This window comes from Heloderma suspectum, chromosome 6 (genome assembly GCF_057233095.1).
Source record: "Heloderma suspectum isolate Gila_16-S chromosome 6, 16-S_ref, whole genome shotgun sequence".
In the NCBI taxonomy this organism is placed as follows: Eukaryota; Metazoa; Chordata; class Lepidosauria; order Squamata; family Helodermatidae; genus Heloderma; species Heloderma suspectum.
In genome coordinates this window covers 39,754,826-39,771,762 of record NC_139463.1, presented here as the reverse complement: position 1 = coordinate 39,771,762, position 16,937 = coordinate 39,754,826, and the positions used below count along the sequence as shown (strand labels likewise).

Below are 16,937 nucleotides of genomic sequence, written 5' to 3'. Positions count from 1 at the left end.
TATCAGACAGATTAGCATGGAGGTTTAGACAGAAAAAGTCCTACAACTCCCAGCATGCCCCAGGTAGCCATGGTGGCTGGGCCATGCTGGGAGTTGAAGGACATTTTTCTGTCTAAATCTGCATAGGATTGAGCCGTTAGCTGTGGTTATGCACTTCTATTTTTGAACATACCTGCAATTTTCCCATCTCAAGTTTTGGCCATGGACTGGGCAAGGAAATGAAGGGCGAGGAAGAGAAACTGATTGGAGCTTGGGTTGTGTGACGATATCCTGATTAGTGAATATCAGGATTCCCAGCCTGGGTATCTTTGGGATTTTAAGCACTGAAGTTGTCCCTATGGCCTCTAGGTCTTTCTTTATACCCATGTGGAGTAGAAACATATGGCTTGAAAAGGAAAAGTTGGGTTCCCAGGATTCCACAGGAGCTACTAGATTTTTGCATTAGGGCCCATGTTCCATGATTTGTGACAAGACTGTATCCATTTCTGTTCCTCAACATACTGGAACTAATTGTCTCAAATTTTTTCCCATCAGAAGAAAAGGGGAGAGAGAGCACTCTGGGTGGTGGTGGTATTGAGCAGGCTGAGGAGTGCTGTCTTCCTTATTTTAAATCCTAGATAAGCCCATGCTGTCTCTGAGGCTGTTTGATACCCAAAGGTTGTTTGGATCTCATTCCAGTCCAACTTCCTCTAGGCTAGTGTCTGATATAGTGAGTGTAGCATAAGATACGCCAGTAAGGGAGCTGAACTGTGGGCCTTGATCCTTCTTAGTTGCCGATTCTGATTCAGTAGTTTATATCGCATCTCACCAATGTGCCTTGAATATGCTATAGATATGCAGCAGGTGCCTGTCTTTGGTGCTGCTGATGGTGGGGAGGGAACCTCCATTCCTAGCAGTAGTGATAGAGGTCTGGGCTGCCGTGGAAGGGAACGGGATGGTCTATGGAGTGGAAGCAAAGTGGCATCTCAAATGTTTGAGCAGCCCTTTTCTTTTTCTTTTTACAACCCTGCCCGCCCCATCCCACCAGCCCAGAGAGCTGGACTCAAGTGCTGTGTTGCCACTGGATGCCCTTCTTGCCTTCATTTACTTTGACTTGAATTTCTGCGGCTACCTGCATAGGAAGGATATGGAAAAGGTCCTTCTCACTTTGGGACTGCACCTCTGCAAAGAGCAGGTGAGGAACCAGGCCAATTTGTCCCCTCCATTTTGTTGGAGATTTGACCTTCTTGGTTGGCGCTGAGCACCCGAGGATCTGTTTGCGGCCTTTTCCAGTGCCATTCATGGAGGGGGTGGTATCTCATCTGGTGGCAGGTGAAGCGCCTGGTGAACAGGGTGGTGACGCAGTTCGTGTGCCGCTACCGCAGCCTACGCTACAGCCGGCAGGAAGATACTGAGCCAGGCCTGGAGGAGGAGCCATTAGGTAGGTACCAAATACGGGGTGGGAAGGAGATGTTCACTTGCATGGACTTTTGTAGGACCTGAATCTTTCCTTCTAAGCTAGAAGTCGTCCAGCTTTTGGTTTGGGATTCAGCATAACTCCTACCCCATGATCAGTAATTGCTGGTCTTCTTTCCTGATCATCTAGTTAGAGGCAGTGCTGGCTGGGAGCCGTCCCAATACTATTCTCTCCCTGCCCACGTTCCGCTGGCTCCCCCTTGGCAGTGTACATGCTGCTGATCCTACCACTAGCCAGAGGCCCGTGATTGTGCAGTGAGACCAAGAGCTCATCTGTGTGGGAAGGGTTTCCTGCCATACAATCTCTTCCAACCTCTTCTTGAGAAGGAGGCTGAGCTTTGGGCCAGTGGAACTCTGTGCGTGGCAGGAGGAAGGAGATACTTTTTATGGTTTCCCATTCTGCAATGGAAGCAACTGATCCACCAAAAGTTGCCTTTCACTGACCTTGTTCCTCCATTCCCTGGACATTTTGGGTACTCCATCACAAAGCCAGGCAGAATAAACCTTGCCTCCTTCTTGCAGGCAATCTTGCTCTCCTGCGCTCGTCCAGCCCCGTGCCTGAGGTTCCTCCCAAGTCTACCCCAGAAACTCAGTGTGGTAATCTGGTTTCGTACAATGGGGCTATCCTCAACGTGAGCAAACTGCTGGAGAAGGCAGAGCAGACAGAAAACAGCCGATTCTATCTGGAGAACAAAATCCACACGCTGGAGCTCAAATTGGGTGAGCAATGTGTAGTTGGGGTTGGCTTCTGTTGCACTGAGGAATGGCCCTGTCCAGAATCCCAAAAAAAGCTGCACCAAGGCAGGGTTCAAGTGTGAAAAGACTTGCCTTGCTTCCCTCTCTCAAAAACATTGAGATTGATGGCTGCCTCAGAGAGTGCACATTCAGGGCATTTGTATCTGATGAATAGCAGGGCACCCAAAACCTTTGGTCAGAATGTATTAGACAAATGAAACCTGACAGAGGACTTGGGTGCAGGTATTGAGTTGGCATCAAACACTACAAAGCTTTGGATGGTAGAACTCTTAAGAGGAGCTGGGAACTGCCATGATGTATAGGCAAATGCTCCCTGCTTGGTCTTGGCTACTTCCACCTACCTGAATGTCCAGGAATTTGAGCTGGAGGAGCTTCTGAGCCCCCTGGATTTTTCTGATGGCAGGTAGTGTTTGGGTCCATGTATTTTCGAAGTTCTCCATAGAGATTCTGCAAACACATCTGACTGCAGCGTTGCCAAGTCAAAGGGCACAAGCCCAAGTTCTTCCCCCAGTAGTGCTGTTGCCACAATGGCCTCCTGTAAATGATTTCTCTTCCAACTCAGTTTTGAGGTACTTTGAATCTCTAGCCTCACCTCTTGTCATGTGCTATATGGCGTCAGGAGAACGGCTGTTCTTCCTTGTTTTGGCTGGGATATTGCGTTGCTCTGATCTCAGCCTGTTGTTTTACTACCCGGAAGCTGATTTTGTTCTGTTGTCTTTACAGAAGAGACCCAGATTCGCTTTTCCACGACAGAGACGTCCAACAAAGCCCTGACACTGGAGGTGCAAGAGCTGCAGAAGCGTCTCACTGAGATGGAGGAACAGTCCAAAGTGGCCGAGAGGCAAAAATCCCACTTCCAGAGGCTGCTGCAAGAGAATAAGAAGCGCCTGGTTCCATTGCAGCTGGAAATTCAGAAGATCATTGAGAAGGTAGGTAGCCAGCCAGATAAAGCTGGTGGGGATATTTTAGCTGGGGCAGGTTCTGTCTGGTGTCATGGTGGTTTTTCAACCAATCTGCCCTGCAATTCCATAAGCAGTGGATTCCAGAAGTGATGGATTCCAGAAGTGATGGTTTGGTAAACCTAGAAATGTTAGTGTGTGCGAGATGCTAAACAGGCAACTCTGGGCTGCAATGGCGTGGCCATGTTGTGCAACTCTTCTACATTGCTCTTACCAGAGATGGTGGGGAGCATCTTCATGATCAAAGGTGGGAGAACTTGCTCTGTACCCACTCAGTGGGTCAGATTCAGATTTAGTCATACTTGGAGTAAACCCACTGAAATCAATGAGATTTAAGTTAGCTACTTGTCCCATTGATTTCAGTGGGTCTACTCTAGGTATGACTAAGTATGGATCCAATCCATTTCCTTTTGTTTCAGTGGCTTTTGTCTTAAGAACAGATCGTTAAACCTATGCTGCCTGATTCTGTGCATATTTACCTAGAAGTTAAGTCCCAGTGACCCATTTTGCACAATCAAAACAAGCCACCATGGCTTGTTGTGAGCTGCAGCACATGCCGATACTATTTGCAGAATTGCCTGGTTGCCAAGCCTGGGTGGCATGGGTTGTTGGGAGGGTTGTACGGTTATATGAGGTTGTTTAGCCCTCCAACAAGCTATGCCGCCTGGATTTGGACCACATGATAAACTATGGTGGGGCAGCGATTATGCAGATTGTGCCCAGCACATGCCATGGTTCACAACAACCCACAGTGGCTTGTTCTGATTATATGAACTGGTCCATTGTCTTTAGTGGACTTACTCCCTAGTAAGTGTGCTTAGGACTGCAGAAGGTGTAAAGAGCCTGGCTCAATATCAGTTAGAGCTGCCCTCCCTGGAATGGGACTCAAACTGGTGCCAGGGCTGGGGAGGTGAGACTGAAGTTCTTAGGTTAGTAATTTCCTGATCAAACCAGCTCTCTTGACAAAGGTGGAAGCTAGTTTATTTCTGCCTGCATATTTAATGTAGGAGCGGAGAGGCAAGCTGGGGCCATTGTCTTCAAGTCATCCCATGTCTCCACTGCTTAAGTGCCTTTCACCACAACTCTTCCTAAAACACTGGATTATATCCATTTTAAATTAGTGGCTATATGCCCAATCTCTACAGTTTAAGAGTGAAAATTTGGATCGTGTTTTGGCTTTGCACGTATGAAGCTCAAATATTGAAGCTCAAATATTTTGGCCACCTAATGCAAAGAGAAAAGTCACTGGAAAAGACCTTGATGCTGGGAAAGACTGAAGGCAAAAGGAGAAGGGGACAGCAGAGGATGAGATGGCTAGATAGCATAACCGATGCAATGAATATGAACTTGAGCACACTCCGGGAGAGAGCACAGGACAGGAAGGCCTGGCGTGCTATGGTCCATGGGGTCACAAAGAGTCGGACACGACTTAACAACTGAACAACAACAACAACAACAATGGCTTTGCACAAAATAATAATTTGAGGGTTTCATTTGCAAATACTTGTCAGATGTTGCCTGCTTAAGAATTAAAGTTCTAATGCCCATCAGTATGCAGACCTCTCACAGAAGAGATGCTCCTTTGCATCTGTCCTTTTTTTCTCTCCCCAGCATCTTTTCTGGGGCTGATCTACACATACATTATCTAGGGCTGATACACACTTCCGGGGACTGTACTACCTCAGGTGGGAGATCCAGTACTTGATGATCCCATGTTGAAGAACAAAACAAAAAACGCCACCGCCTTGTACGTTCACAGAAGAGTAACATGTTGAGAAGACTGGATGGTATTGAGCCCCTTTCTCTGATACGATCACTTCTCATGGGCTGGTAGTTTTTGGAACATTCAAACTTGTGATTTACCCAACTGTTTCTTTTTCATGAGACAGTTCAGGGATGCAGCATCATGCAACTTCCCTGAATGTACAGATCAGCTGTAAAGGGGTTCTAAGAAAGTCTCTGAGGCAAAGGAGAAAAGTTCTAATCCCACAATATAATTTGGTATTACTGTGGCAATATCTCGCTCCTGCACGATTATTTTCTAGAAGCCATGCAATACTTGTTCAGGGCTGCCTCTCACAGCCAGGGCTAAACAGGTACGTCTGTCTTCGAATGTGGCATTCCATTTTGCTGTTTGTATTGGATCTTTTAAAGGGACGATAGCCTGAGCCTTAGAGCTGGGGAGGATAAGAGAACAAAATAAATGTAATGTTCACTCCTCTTACTGCTGTGCTTCCTCACTTCCGTCTCTTCCAGACAAATAATTGCTTAGAAAAGAAGGAACCAACACCTACAGCCGTTTCTGGCAACTGACATTCCCCGGAGAAGCAGCTCGGCAGGGAAGATCTGTACCCTGGTTTGATATTTTTGGGCTGTGGGTTAACGGTTGGGGTAAGCCTTTGAAACCTCCAACCCTTTCGCTGCCACGTGGAAGGCCGGAGCTGGTTTTCATCCTAAACCACCACCCCAGGCTTGGGGAAAGGGCCACCTAGCCTATGCATGGCTGGGATTCCCAGTTCATATGCTGGAGCCACCATTATTGTTTAAAGGATACCCATTAGGTAGGAGTTTTGATGGTCTATTGTGTGAGTGGAGAAGCTACAACGTAGGTATTCTCAGGCTGTCTCCCAGGAGCAAGCATCAGAAGGAAAATTTTAGCCCAGTATTGAGCCTGATGCAGTTGCGAATGGACAGGAGGTGCCAACCGCTCCAAAGGGCAGGGCATGGTTAGCCTCTTTGTGCTGCATGGAGACTTTTCCTTCAAGCTGTTCCTCCCCCCCATCCCCCCCCAAGCTTTTGCTCAAGGAGGTGGTGTTATGCCTGCCTTTTGACTAAAAGGTGCTTTGGGAAGGCAGCAAAGGAATCATCAGAATTGGCAGGACTTTAGACATCAGAACCAATGCAGTGGCTCCTGCCTGTGCCCTCCATGGATTGTACATTCAGTGCTGCAAGCTAGTTTGTGGCTATTGCAGGTGCTGTGATTTGAGTTTAAACCCTCACACATTCAGTACAGCATTTTAGCCATTTTAAGGAAAACAATGCCATTTGGTTCCCTCTTGGCTAGTCTCAAGTCACAGTCATTTGCCAGATGTAGCTTTAAAGGTTCAGCAACCTCCTGTGTTTGTGCTAGCCTTCAATGCAAGTGAAATTCTTGGCCATCAGGTCTGGGCTTTTAGGGTCTTGGACCTTGGCAGTGGGGTGGCTGCAATACATTTAACTTCCATTTTGGGGAAGCGGCAGGAGGGCTGTGGTAGGTAGGTAGCCCCTTGGGTTCCTGTGGTAGTCTTTTGCCAAGTAGCTGCTGGACTTGTGCAAAGCAGGGCCTGGGCCTGCCTGCCATGGGGATGGGTTGCATCTGCTCTGGCCACCTGCTCCCCCACCCTCAGGTGGCCGGTCACTTCTGGATGTGTGTTGCTTTTAGTCTGTAAATGTGGTAACAACTTGTATTTAACTGGCCAGGTTCCCTTTTATAAAAGTCTCTTCCTCACTTGGAAGTCTGTGCCTCCTTATTTCCTTTTGCGTTGAGATGAATGTCAGCTCTGCTTGAATGGTTTAAAAACAACAACAACTCCAAACAAACCCATGCAGCTGAAACACCACTGTCAAAGTGGTCATTCAAATGCTGTTTGATGGTGGGGGAGAGGGAGAAAGAGAAGTAGCCACAATGACTTGATACAACTTACAAGATTATATCAAGTCATTGATATAACCTTGTAATGGCAACTCCATTTCCTACCCTGCAGACTGAATTTGTTATCCGTGTGGTCTTTGCACCTGACACTACATGTTATAGCAGCCCCACCTCCCCTCGCCCAACATGGAGCAAGACAAAAAGATGGGTGATGTTGTCATGCTGTAAATTTAGCTGCCCTCAGTTCCATTTACATACATTGTTGGCACTGCTGCAGAAGTGTACAATGTGATGATGTGGTTTGCCTTACAAAATGCCAAGAGGGAGAAGAAGCAAGAGACAGTTGCTACTTTGGGGACAGGGTTTCTGGCTGAGAGAGTCATTGTCAACAATTAAGTTCCTTAAACTAAATTTCAAGATGGTAGTTGTAGGATTCGCTAGTTAATTTGTTAAAATCTTGTTGAAGGCAAGTCATGTATGAAGGCAACTCAGGCAGGCTATGACATAACCAGTGCTCTACCTGGGGGTGGGTGGAGGGCCGAGAGTGCTGCAACAGACCACTTCACATTGTAGTTACTAAAATATAAGCCTTACTCATTCAATGGCCCTGTCAACAACACAGCTCATCTTCCCTTTCCCCCAAAATTAGTTTTAGCTGGTGTCTAAAGGACTGATTCAATAGGGGAGCTTAGAGCTAACAGGCTAACGTTATATAGGAGCAAAATTAATCCTGTTCTCATGCAACAGGTGCATACTGCTTAATGTGGCCTCTTCCGGCAGTAGAGGGCAGCTGTGTGTGTGTTCGTTATACAAATTAGGAAGACAGGGTTTTGTTTCTTTTTTTTCCTTTTTTGTAAAAATAAAATTAGAATCACAGGTTACAGGAGCACTTAAAATTGTAAGAGTCATCTACCTCCTTGCTTTACGTTTTGATTAACTGTAAGAGTGGGCGGGGAACTAGAGCAGGAAAAGCACCTGTGGTGGGCAAAGGAGGAAGAAAATGAAGGGAAACCTGCCTTCCAGAGAAGCTTTCTTTAAAAAATAGGGTACATTCTCCCTTATTATTCGCTTAATCCTCTGTCACCAGCAAAAGATATGCAGACAATCTCTCACAGGAAAACAGGTTACACACCTGCAGTTGATGTTCAAGTGGTTATTTCTGTAACTCCACATAGGCCTGCACAGGGTCAGACATGGAATGCATGGGGACAGCATCAAGACCACAAATATATATGTTGCCTTTCCTGCTCTTTGGCAGCCTTCCTCTGGCCTCATAATAATTAAACTACATCTAGTAGAATTAAGCTATTATATCCAGTATTTAAAAATATGACTATTTTTAGACAGCTTTCTATTCCGTGAAGACACACACATTTGACAGAGCCTCCTGTAAAAAAAAAAAGGTTTCAGTAGGATAACAAGGTCTCTTTTAAAGGTACAGTGGCTCAGTCCTATGTTGAATTTGGCCAGCTACTATAACAACAGCTTCTCTGAAAGCTACAGATGTTTTTCTTGTAACTACAGTAATTGAGCATACACCCTACAATGGAGATAGACTCACATTGTTCAATACAGCATGAAAGAAAGCCGTGTCGATGATGGTGTCTTAGGGTAAGAAGCTGCTGTTGCCCACTTCCAGAGTCCAGGAACTATAGCACAAGCATCCCTATGCAAGCTGCAGCGATGAGGTTCCTGCCACATTTGTCTTTGATAGCGGCATTCAGCCTCTGGAGGACTGCTGCAGAGACATTCACCCAGATCAAAATAGCATATGTGCATGGGGTTAAAAGTCAGTCCCAGGTCGTTAGAGAAGAGGGAACAAAAGGAGATTTCCACTCTTGGCCCATGGCATCAGCAGCTGCTGCTGTGGAGATTTTGACTTGGAGGTCAGTCATCAGCTACGATAGAAAGGGCCCTCAGTTCGTTCAGCTTCGCTTCATTTTCCTTCTCCCTCTGCTCATCTGTCAGGCCAGGCTCATCAATCTGTTCTGTTAAGTCGCCAAAGATTTTGTACATTTCCGTGTAGTACACAACCTAGTGGAAAAGAACAAGAGCCCTCTTAAGTGCATCTTCCCTCCAAAGCTGGAAGTCTAAACTGGAGGCTCCTCCTGTGACCGACAACCATCACCCATCCATTGCAACTTCAACAGAATACAGACAGGGCATTTTAATACTTTGCAATAGGGAACATTTCCAGAGATGACATGGCCCTTTTAGAGCCAGCTGGCAACTTTGTATGTTGTTCTGCTGGTTGCTGCTAGGGCTGTCACCTACTTAAAGAAATCTTAGTTGATAAGTATATAAGTTTCACTTGATTGCTTAAAGGTTTAACAATCCTAAGTACTCCTACTTTTCACACAATAGCAGCCAGTGCAACATGTGTGGTGGTGGTTGTTCTTCAGTCATTCAGTCGTGTCTTGAGTCTTCGTGACCCCATGGACCAGAGCACGCCAGGCCTTCCTGTCCTGAGCTCTCTCCCGGAGTGTGCTCAAGTCCATAACATGTGTGGACCATCATGTTTAAAACGTGGTTCAGTTTCAGCTTGGCCACAAATGGCACTCATCTGTTTTTACAGAATTTTCACATTCCTCAATATACATCCCTTACTCCCAAGGTAGGTAACAGTCCTCAGCATTTATGTTGTGCTTAAAACATGCATTAGAACTGCCTTCTACTTGCTAAGTATTGTCTTAGAGCATGGGTGGACATTGTATGGCCCTCCAGACGTTTTGGCCTACATCACCCATGATCCCTTATCATTGGCTATGCTAGCTAGGGCTGATGGAAGTTGTAGGCCAAAAGGGCTGGAGGGCTTAGAAATGTTTTGCATCAGTTCCAGCAGACAATTGACACATGGGATGGACACCTGTGAGTGGAGACAAGACTACCCAGAAATGCCCTTTGCTACATGGAATGACCATTAAGACTGCAACTGGGCAAAAAGCAGGCACCAATAATTGTGAACTGCATCTTTCAAAAAACATTTAGCTTTAGGGTGGACCAAAAACAATGAAGCCTCTTGGCAAGATACACTATTGGATTAAGCTAAACCTTAATGAGATTATTAGTATTGGTAGGTTTGGCAAGTAGCTGAAGTTGTGGCAGATGTAAAATTTGTGTGTATTGGGGTGCGGGGGAGAAGAAAGCACACATACCATGTGCTGTCTGGGGAGCTTACTGAACACCAGCGCACATGACTCGACAGGACAGAAGGAGAGACAAGGAGCTGTTGAGTAGGGACAAAATCCAGCTAGCATTTAGGTGACCAATCATCTCCTCCTATGGTTTGTTTACACTAAAAACTACCTAATTGAGGCAGGAAAAGATTAGTAACATCGCAACTGCAGCCACCAACCCTCGACATCTAAATATTAACACTGCAACTTTTGGCTCAAGGGTGAGGAGCCGCTTTTGGCCCGAGGGCCCGGACGCTGGGGGCTACGTGCTAGTTGCAGGTGGCGGGCGCTGCCCAAAGTGAGCAAAGCTGGCACCGGCACCCACCTCCCCCCATCGCTGTTTTACTAATTAATTGGTTACGTGAGCTGAACTGAAATATTTTGAACTCAAAACATGCCTCTAATAACCAGTGAGCAGTTTTTTGAAAACAGTTTAACAATGCAAGTACTTATAAAAACTACAGATGGCGAGCATCATCTTAGAAGAAACATTCCCTGTTGTATGTGTGAGGGAGATGGGGAAATGCCTCTTCTAAAATGATGGCTGCTGTGACTGAGGAGTATGTCATCTATAAGCAAAGAAAGTACGTCTTCCTTAGATGGATTCTTGTTCCTCACGTGCAATTTTTATTTAAAACATTTTTACCCTGCTCTTTAGCTAAAAAGGCTCCCAGAGCAGCAAACCTATCATTTTTTTTTTTTAAGGCAGTCCCTGCCCTCAACTTACAACCTAAAAAACAGGGCACAAAAGGGATGGGAAGGCGATGAAAAGCAAACTCCAACACCAGAGCTTAAAATTACAAAGTTCTTATGAAGACCAACTTCACTTCCTCTGATAGCACTTGAGGGAGAGGGAGAGCAACACCCCCCCCCCCCCCGCAGCTAAAATCAGGTGCTAGTCTTTTCAGTATGAAAGAGGGATGGGCGCATGAGAGAATGTTTAGTGGTGTCCCTCTCACCTCCCACATCTCGCCAGATCTAGGTGCAACTCAGCATGTAACTCTGGAGTAATAAGATCGTCAGACATGTTTTACACATTTTTCAAAACAACTGCCAGAAAACTATTTGTGAGACAACTCTTAAACATTTGGGTTTTAAGGAAAACAACCTCAACACAGCAACACAAAAAAGGCAGCCACAGAAAGCTTGCATGTTTCTGGCACTCCCCCCCACCCCTCAATTGGAGGATGAAGGTCCCTGCTGGACCCCAGCTGCTGTGATTACATCTCCACATCTGAGGGGGATCAATTTGCTTGGTCGTGATCAGGCAGTGACAAAACCCCTCTTCCTACACAGCCGTCTGGAGCTATGCAGAGGAGGCAGCGGGAGTGAGTCATGAACTCTGACCTTTCTAGCACACAGTTGGGGGAAGAATGGTGCTTCCTGCTCTCCTTCGTAAGTGTGCAACAAACTACCTTTAAACCCATTGGGGGGGGAGGGATGGACACACGCACACACGCACGCAGGCCTAGCTTAACACTTTCCTCCTTTGAAACATTTCATGGGCAGCCAGGCATGGATAGGATTTTCACAAATGCTGGCTAATCCCCCCAACGCCCCCACAAGGTGGCTATTCTTATCCCCACATTCTAGATGGGTGCCCAAAGGGGCAAGAGCCTTCCCCTCAAGGTCAGCAGAAACACATTAGGAAGAGCAGGCATTTAAAACTGCAGGGTGCTTAGCACCTTCTTTGCCTTGTGCTTAGCCCACTAGACAATACTGCCTTGCTGTTACTGTCCCTTTTATACATCGTCACCATAGCAACAGAAGCTGATGGAGTAAGCTCTATAAGGAAGCTCAGAATCCCAGATTTTCCATCACTGCTTCCTGTGCCTTGCAATTGTGCAGTGATACAGACTGCACATTGGACGGTTGTTCCCGTCTGTAAGCTTCCGTGGAGGAGCTTTAAGAGAGAGAAAAAAGTGGTTATCAGCTCAACATTTGATAAACGAGAGCCAGCGTGGTGTAGTGGTGAGAGTGACGGACTGGCAGCCGGGAGATCCGGGTTCTGGTCCCCGCTTGGCCATGGAAGCTCACTGGGTGACTTTGGGGCAGTCACAGACTCTCAGCCCAAACTACCTCGCAGGGTTGTTGTTATGAGGATAAAATGGAGAGGAGGAGGATTATGTACGCCACCTTGGGTCCTTGGAGGAAGAAAGGCGGGAGAGAAATGCAATAAATAAATAATGTGGCCTGAGCTCGAGCATTCACTTAAGCAGAAAGACATCAGACAAGGTGTTCCTCCAAAGCTACAACATAACCCACACATAGCTCCCTCCCCTGGTTTAATGCCCAGGTTCAGAAGCCAGACCCAGCAGGACCCAGTGATGTCCACGACGACTAAATCCACTGGAGAGGTAAGTGTCCTTAAGTAACTAAGTAGCCTACTCTGTAGTGACTGTTGAGCTAGACAGCCCTTAAGGGCCCAGTCCACCTCTTGGCAAGATCAACTGGCACGTGTTTTTGCCGCTACTTGGGTCCCAGGTCATGGGCTGACGGCGCATGATGTGTCCACCTTACTAAAGCTAAGTAAGGTCTGGGTCTGGTCAGTGCCTGGATGGGAGAGGCCCTGGGGATCCAAGTCCATCATCAAAGAAAGGCAGTGTGTCACATCAGTGTAATAAATATGAGGTAGACAGAGATGGAAGGAAAATGGTAAATAATCCTGGCTTGCCTTTCCAGTTCCAAAATGATGGGATTCTAATGAATGTTGGTAATCAAAAAAATAGAATCAGGAGGGTCATGATTACTCCTTGCTCTGATTAATTCGGGGTTATATTTCATGATTTTGTATGGAAGGGGCCTTGTGCTTTCCTCGGGAGGTGGTGGAGGAGGATCGCAGTTCTCGGGCAGATGTAATTCTAAACTCTGGGCAGGAGAATCTGGCTTTCCTATGTGCACATATATTTGTCTTGTTGCTAAATCTTTCAGCATCCCAAAAGCTTTCATCTGGGTGTTGATGAATAGATCCAAGGACTTCATCAAGCTCTGACAAGGGAGGTCCTGCTGTCCTACTATTCCTCTACAACAGGGGTGGGGAATCCCAGGCCCGGGGGCCAAATCTGGCTCATTCGGGGTTTCCCAGATGGCCATGCCCCTTCCTCCTGGCCACACCCCTTTTCACCCAACCACCAATTGTTGGGTGGTTTTCCAGCTTTTGTGCAGTTTTTTTTTCCTCCAATCTAAAAGACTGAAATGCCTCTTTTAAGGCTCAGTTACTGACAGCAAGAGCTTTAAGCTGCAACATGATGGTATTTTGTTGCCCTACCCTCCACTGAATGCAGGCCCAAGGGCTTCTCCAAAACTGAATTTGACCCTCCTGCTGGAAGAGGCTCCCCGCTCCTGCTCTACAATCTAGAGTTTACATGCCAGGAGGCAGCACCAGTAGTACATTAACCCAAGAAGCCCATCCTTGGCTAAAAGGTCCAACAAGAACGATGCAAAGACTGCTTATTTGCCCACCCACAGGTCTCCAGTTAGATGGGTCCCTCTACTAAACTGCTGCAGCCCCCATTCAAATGCATCTCATCGCTTTAAGAGCAAGTGGTTTGGGTACAGATATATACACCATCTCCATGGAGACAGCCTCTCCCCCTCACCATCACAGTGCTTCGGCTTTTTATTTTGAGTGGAAGGAGGCTGCCTCTCCTGGGTACACCTAAATCTCCACAGATCCTCAAATGCCCCACCTTTGTTCCTTGGTTTAACCTATTGCCAGCTGGAGTGGGGAGTGGTGGGCACCATCAGGGAGACAAAAGTACTGAGATCCATAGCATTGCTTTCTCTTCTAATCAGCAGGTAAGAGAGCTGCGCTTTCTGGTGATTCAGCAGGACTGCTGCTTTATACAATGACTAATGAAATCAAATCGGCAACAGCAGAACAACCAAAATAGGACAAGCCAAACCACTAGGGGCTGAGTGGGCAAGTCTCAGACTGTGCCATTAAACTGCTCAGCTCTAAGGAACACGGGGAGGGGGCTCTTGCATTATATACCATATTAATTAACACCAGTGCCGCTTGCAATATTTCTCCCAAGGTCCAGCTGACAATTTTGCTCTTCTAATTCTCCTGAAATGGCTCAAGCAGTCTGTTACCTGAGCCATGAGCCCTAAAGTTGGTGATAATACCATTAACTGGGTCTGGTCCACACTTATGCCCCAACAGGTACTCTCTACATGCACTGATGCACAGGAACAAGCCCCATAACTCACACTGTCCTCTCTCTGCCTACAGAACATTTTGTGTGACTAAGCAAGAATGCTTAGTAAAGTACAAACTGTGGGCACGTGCTTTCCCCATGTGAAAGCACAGTGCTAGCATCCCCATAGGGCATCATTAATGCCCACAGGGCACAATCATTTCCTTCCCCACCTTAGTGCATGCACAGGCAGAAGTGGAAGCGGCATATCAGAACATGATGCACAGGAGGGATGTGCAAGCCTTCCACATCCCCATTCAGCCCTTCCTCTGTACACTGAAAGTTACTTGAGATCTGAATCTTGAGTATCTGGAACATCATGGAGGGAGAGGGCTGGATGAGGATACTGGAGGTATGCAAAGCATTCCCATTCTCCGTGAGATTGTGGCATGTAGTACTTCCACCCTCACTGGGCAGAGAGTGGGAGAAGGGAGGGAAGAAACAAGGCTCTGTTGGGTGCTGCAGGGATCCCACACACACCAGCAATGTGCCCTTGCATAGGGAAGGATGCATCCTAAGCAAGCAAACGACTAATGATGACTGAAATGCTACACTAACCCGTCACTCTCAGGACAAGTGGGGCCTTGTGTGCCACTCCTCTGCAGGGAAAGGGAAAGCCAGTCCCTCAACTGGGCACAAATGTGCTACACCATGGGCAGATCAGAGCAGGGCTGGGTTGTGGAATGCAGTTTTTTATGGCACAGAATTTTAATTACAAAACAGAAATAAAATATTTTAGCATGGTGTACACACAGTCCCAGCCTAAAGGCCTTCAGTACTATTAAGAGTTTTCGAGAACCTTCCAGCTTTGTAACAACACAGAGAGCACAAATAAGAATCACTTCTAGGCTACAACCTCTGCTATCAACTCCTGTAAGGAAGAGAGAATGCCCACCACCAGAGGCTGGCCTCACTGGTGGCATACTTTGGCAATATACGCAACCCCCTCTTGAAGTGGCTACACAACCAAGGAAGAAGAAAAAATACACCACTGGTCTTATTTACTGTTAAGGGGCCGCGGTGGCTTAGTGGTTAAGACACTGAACTGCAGACCGGAAGGTCGGCAGGACAGCAGTTCGAGACCCGAGTGCCACGTGACGGAGTGAGCTCCCGTCTTCAGTCCCAGCTTCTGCCAACCTAGCAGTTCGAAAGCAAGAAATTGCAAGTAGATAAATAGGCGCCGCCTCGGCGGGAAAGGTAACAGCGTTCCGTGCACCTCGGTGTTCAGTCATGCTGGCCACATGACCACAGAAGCGTCTTCGGACAGCGCTGGCTCTTCGGCTTAGAAATGGAGATGAGCACCACACCCTAGAGTCGGACACGACTGGTTGGGGACACCTTTACCTTTTTTTTACCTTATTTACTGAACATGCCTGGCTGGTGATTTTGGGCTAAGATGCTGCTTAGGAAACTGGGAGATGATCCTCCTGTGCAGAATTAGTAACAGGGCAGAAGGAGTGCACTGCTAAGATGCTGCCATTGTTTGGATATACAAAATTTATAACAGCTCCAAGTCAGAGAAAACAATTCTACAGATTAGAGCTCAGGAGGGGAACCGATTCTAATGGAATATCATTCCACTGACTTGGAGACACCAGATGCTTTTTCAGTCCAGCGGACAGTCTGTACCGGTCAGGCTCCATACAGAGATGCCCCCACATTTCAGAAGCATGGCTGTGGAGGCAGCATGCCTCCGTCTTCCCCTGACCAAGAATAATCACAGGAAAGCCAACAGGTGTCCCACCCCCTTGGAGGAAGGGCCAGAGGAGGCATTCTTAAACTTTGAGATTGTGAACACCTTCTGGGAAGATGTGTGGTTCCATGCCTATCAATTCCTCCCATCAAGGGATGGGCAATAACTCAGCTGGCAAGGAGAGAAAATGAGCAATTCCTGCAATGGAGCATTGCATGGGGGAGATCTAACTTCCCATTTTGCAAGATACAGGCCTAGAACATGGGGGCAGCCCTTCCATAATGCAATGTGAGGCAGCAAAGTCAAGTTGGTGGATTTGGGGTGCCATTAAAGGTGGTAAAGTGGAAGACGGACAGACCGAAGTGAGGGATAAAACACCATCTACTACCCTGCTTTTGGGGAGGGGGGTGTCTCATTATTTTCAGTGAGGCTTGCATAGGAAAGATTCCCAGGAGATCATGCCCCATTTTAATTAGCTTGCATGTGGATGGGTACCCTTTGCCACCTGAGAAGAGGCAGAAAAGAGATGGCCTTTTCTGTCATGACACGCTGTCTGAGGAACTCTCCCCCTAGGAGACCAACCAGCTTCTGGCCTTAGTGTCTTTCTGACACCAGGCAAAGACCTTTTTATTTTTCTGCACTATTACCAGTTGAAAGAGTGGCAAGCACACTTACTGGGGAGTAAGTCCCACTAAAGTCAATGGGACTCATTTCCAGGTAAAAATACACAGAATCAGGCAGCATAGGTTTGATGATTTATCTCAAGACAAAATCCAGTGAAACAAAAGGGAATGGATTGGATCCAGACTTAGTCATGCCTAGAGTACACTCAATGAAATCAGTGGGACAAGTAACTCATGACTATCTTAAGTCCCACTGATTTTATTGGGTATACTCTAAGTATGGTTCAGTCTGGATCCAACCCTAGTGTGACACAAAGATTCTTTGCCCCAGTGGCAGAATGTTATGTAGTTCAAAAAGCATTTCAACCCACTTCTGGAAAGAGCCAAGATTCCTGATCTCTGGTCCAATCTGTTCAAAGGTTCTACCACTCCAATACTGATCCAG

At 46.8% G+C, this 16,937-nt stretch overlaps 2 protein-coding genes across 11 annotated transcripts in view; one reads left to right on the top strand and one right to left on the bottom strand.

The window, feature by feature from the left end:
- Nucleotides 1-6,663, top strand: part of CCAR2 (cell cycle and apoptosis regulator 2) — a 30,717-nt gene extending 24,054 nt beyond the window's left edge. For 2 of the 4 annotated variants that reach the window (XM_084803999.1, XM_084804001.1), the window contains exons 17-21: nt 1,028-1,174; nt 1,312-1,420; nt 1,978-2,175; nt 2,935-3,140; nt 5,427-6,663. In XM_084803999.1, coding sequence (XP_084660125.1) covers nt 1,028-1,174; nt 1,312-1,420; nt 1,978-2,175; nt 2,935-3,140; nt 5,427-5,483 — 717 coding nt within the window. In that variant the 3' untranslated portion in view covers nt 5,484-6,663. Of the gene's footprint in view, nt 1-1,027; nt 1,175-1,311; nt 1,421-1,977; nt 2,176-2,934; nt 5,396-5,426 lie in introns of those variants that run through there. The other 2 variants (XM_084803998.1, XM_084804000.1) reach the window with 1 other exon arrangement.
- BIN3 (bridging integrator 3) overlaps nt 1-16,937 on the bottom strand; it is a 146,074-nt gene that overhangs the window by 16,939 nt on the left and 112,198 nt on the right. For 4 of the 7 annotated variants that reach the window (XM_084804005.1, XM_084804003.1, XM_084804004.1 and 1 more), the window contains one exon: nt 7,012-8,835. In XM_084804005.1, the coding sequence (XP_084660131.1) occupies nt 8,689-8,835 (147 nt within the window). In that variant the 3' untranslated portion in view covers nt 7,012-8,688. Of the gene's footprint in view, nt 1-5,984; nt 8,836-16,937 lie in introns of those variants that run through there. The other 3 variants (XR_014783740.1, XR_014783739.1, XM_084804002.1) reach the window with 2 other exon arrangements.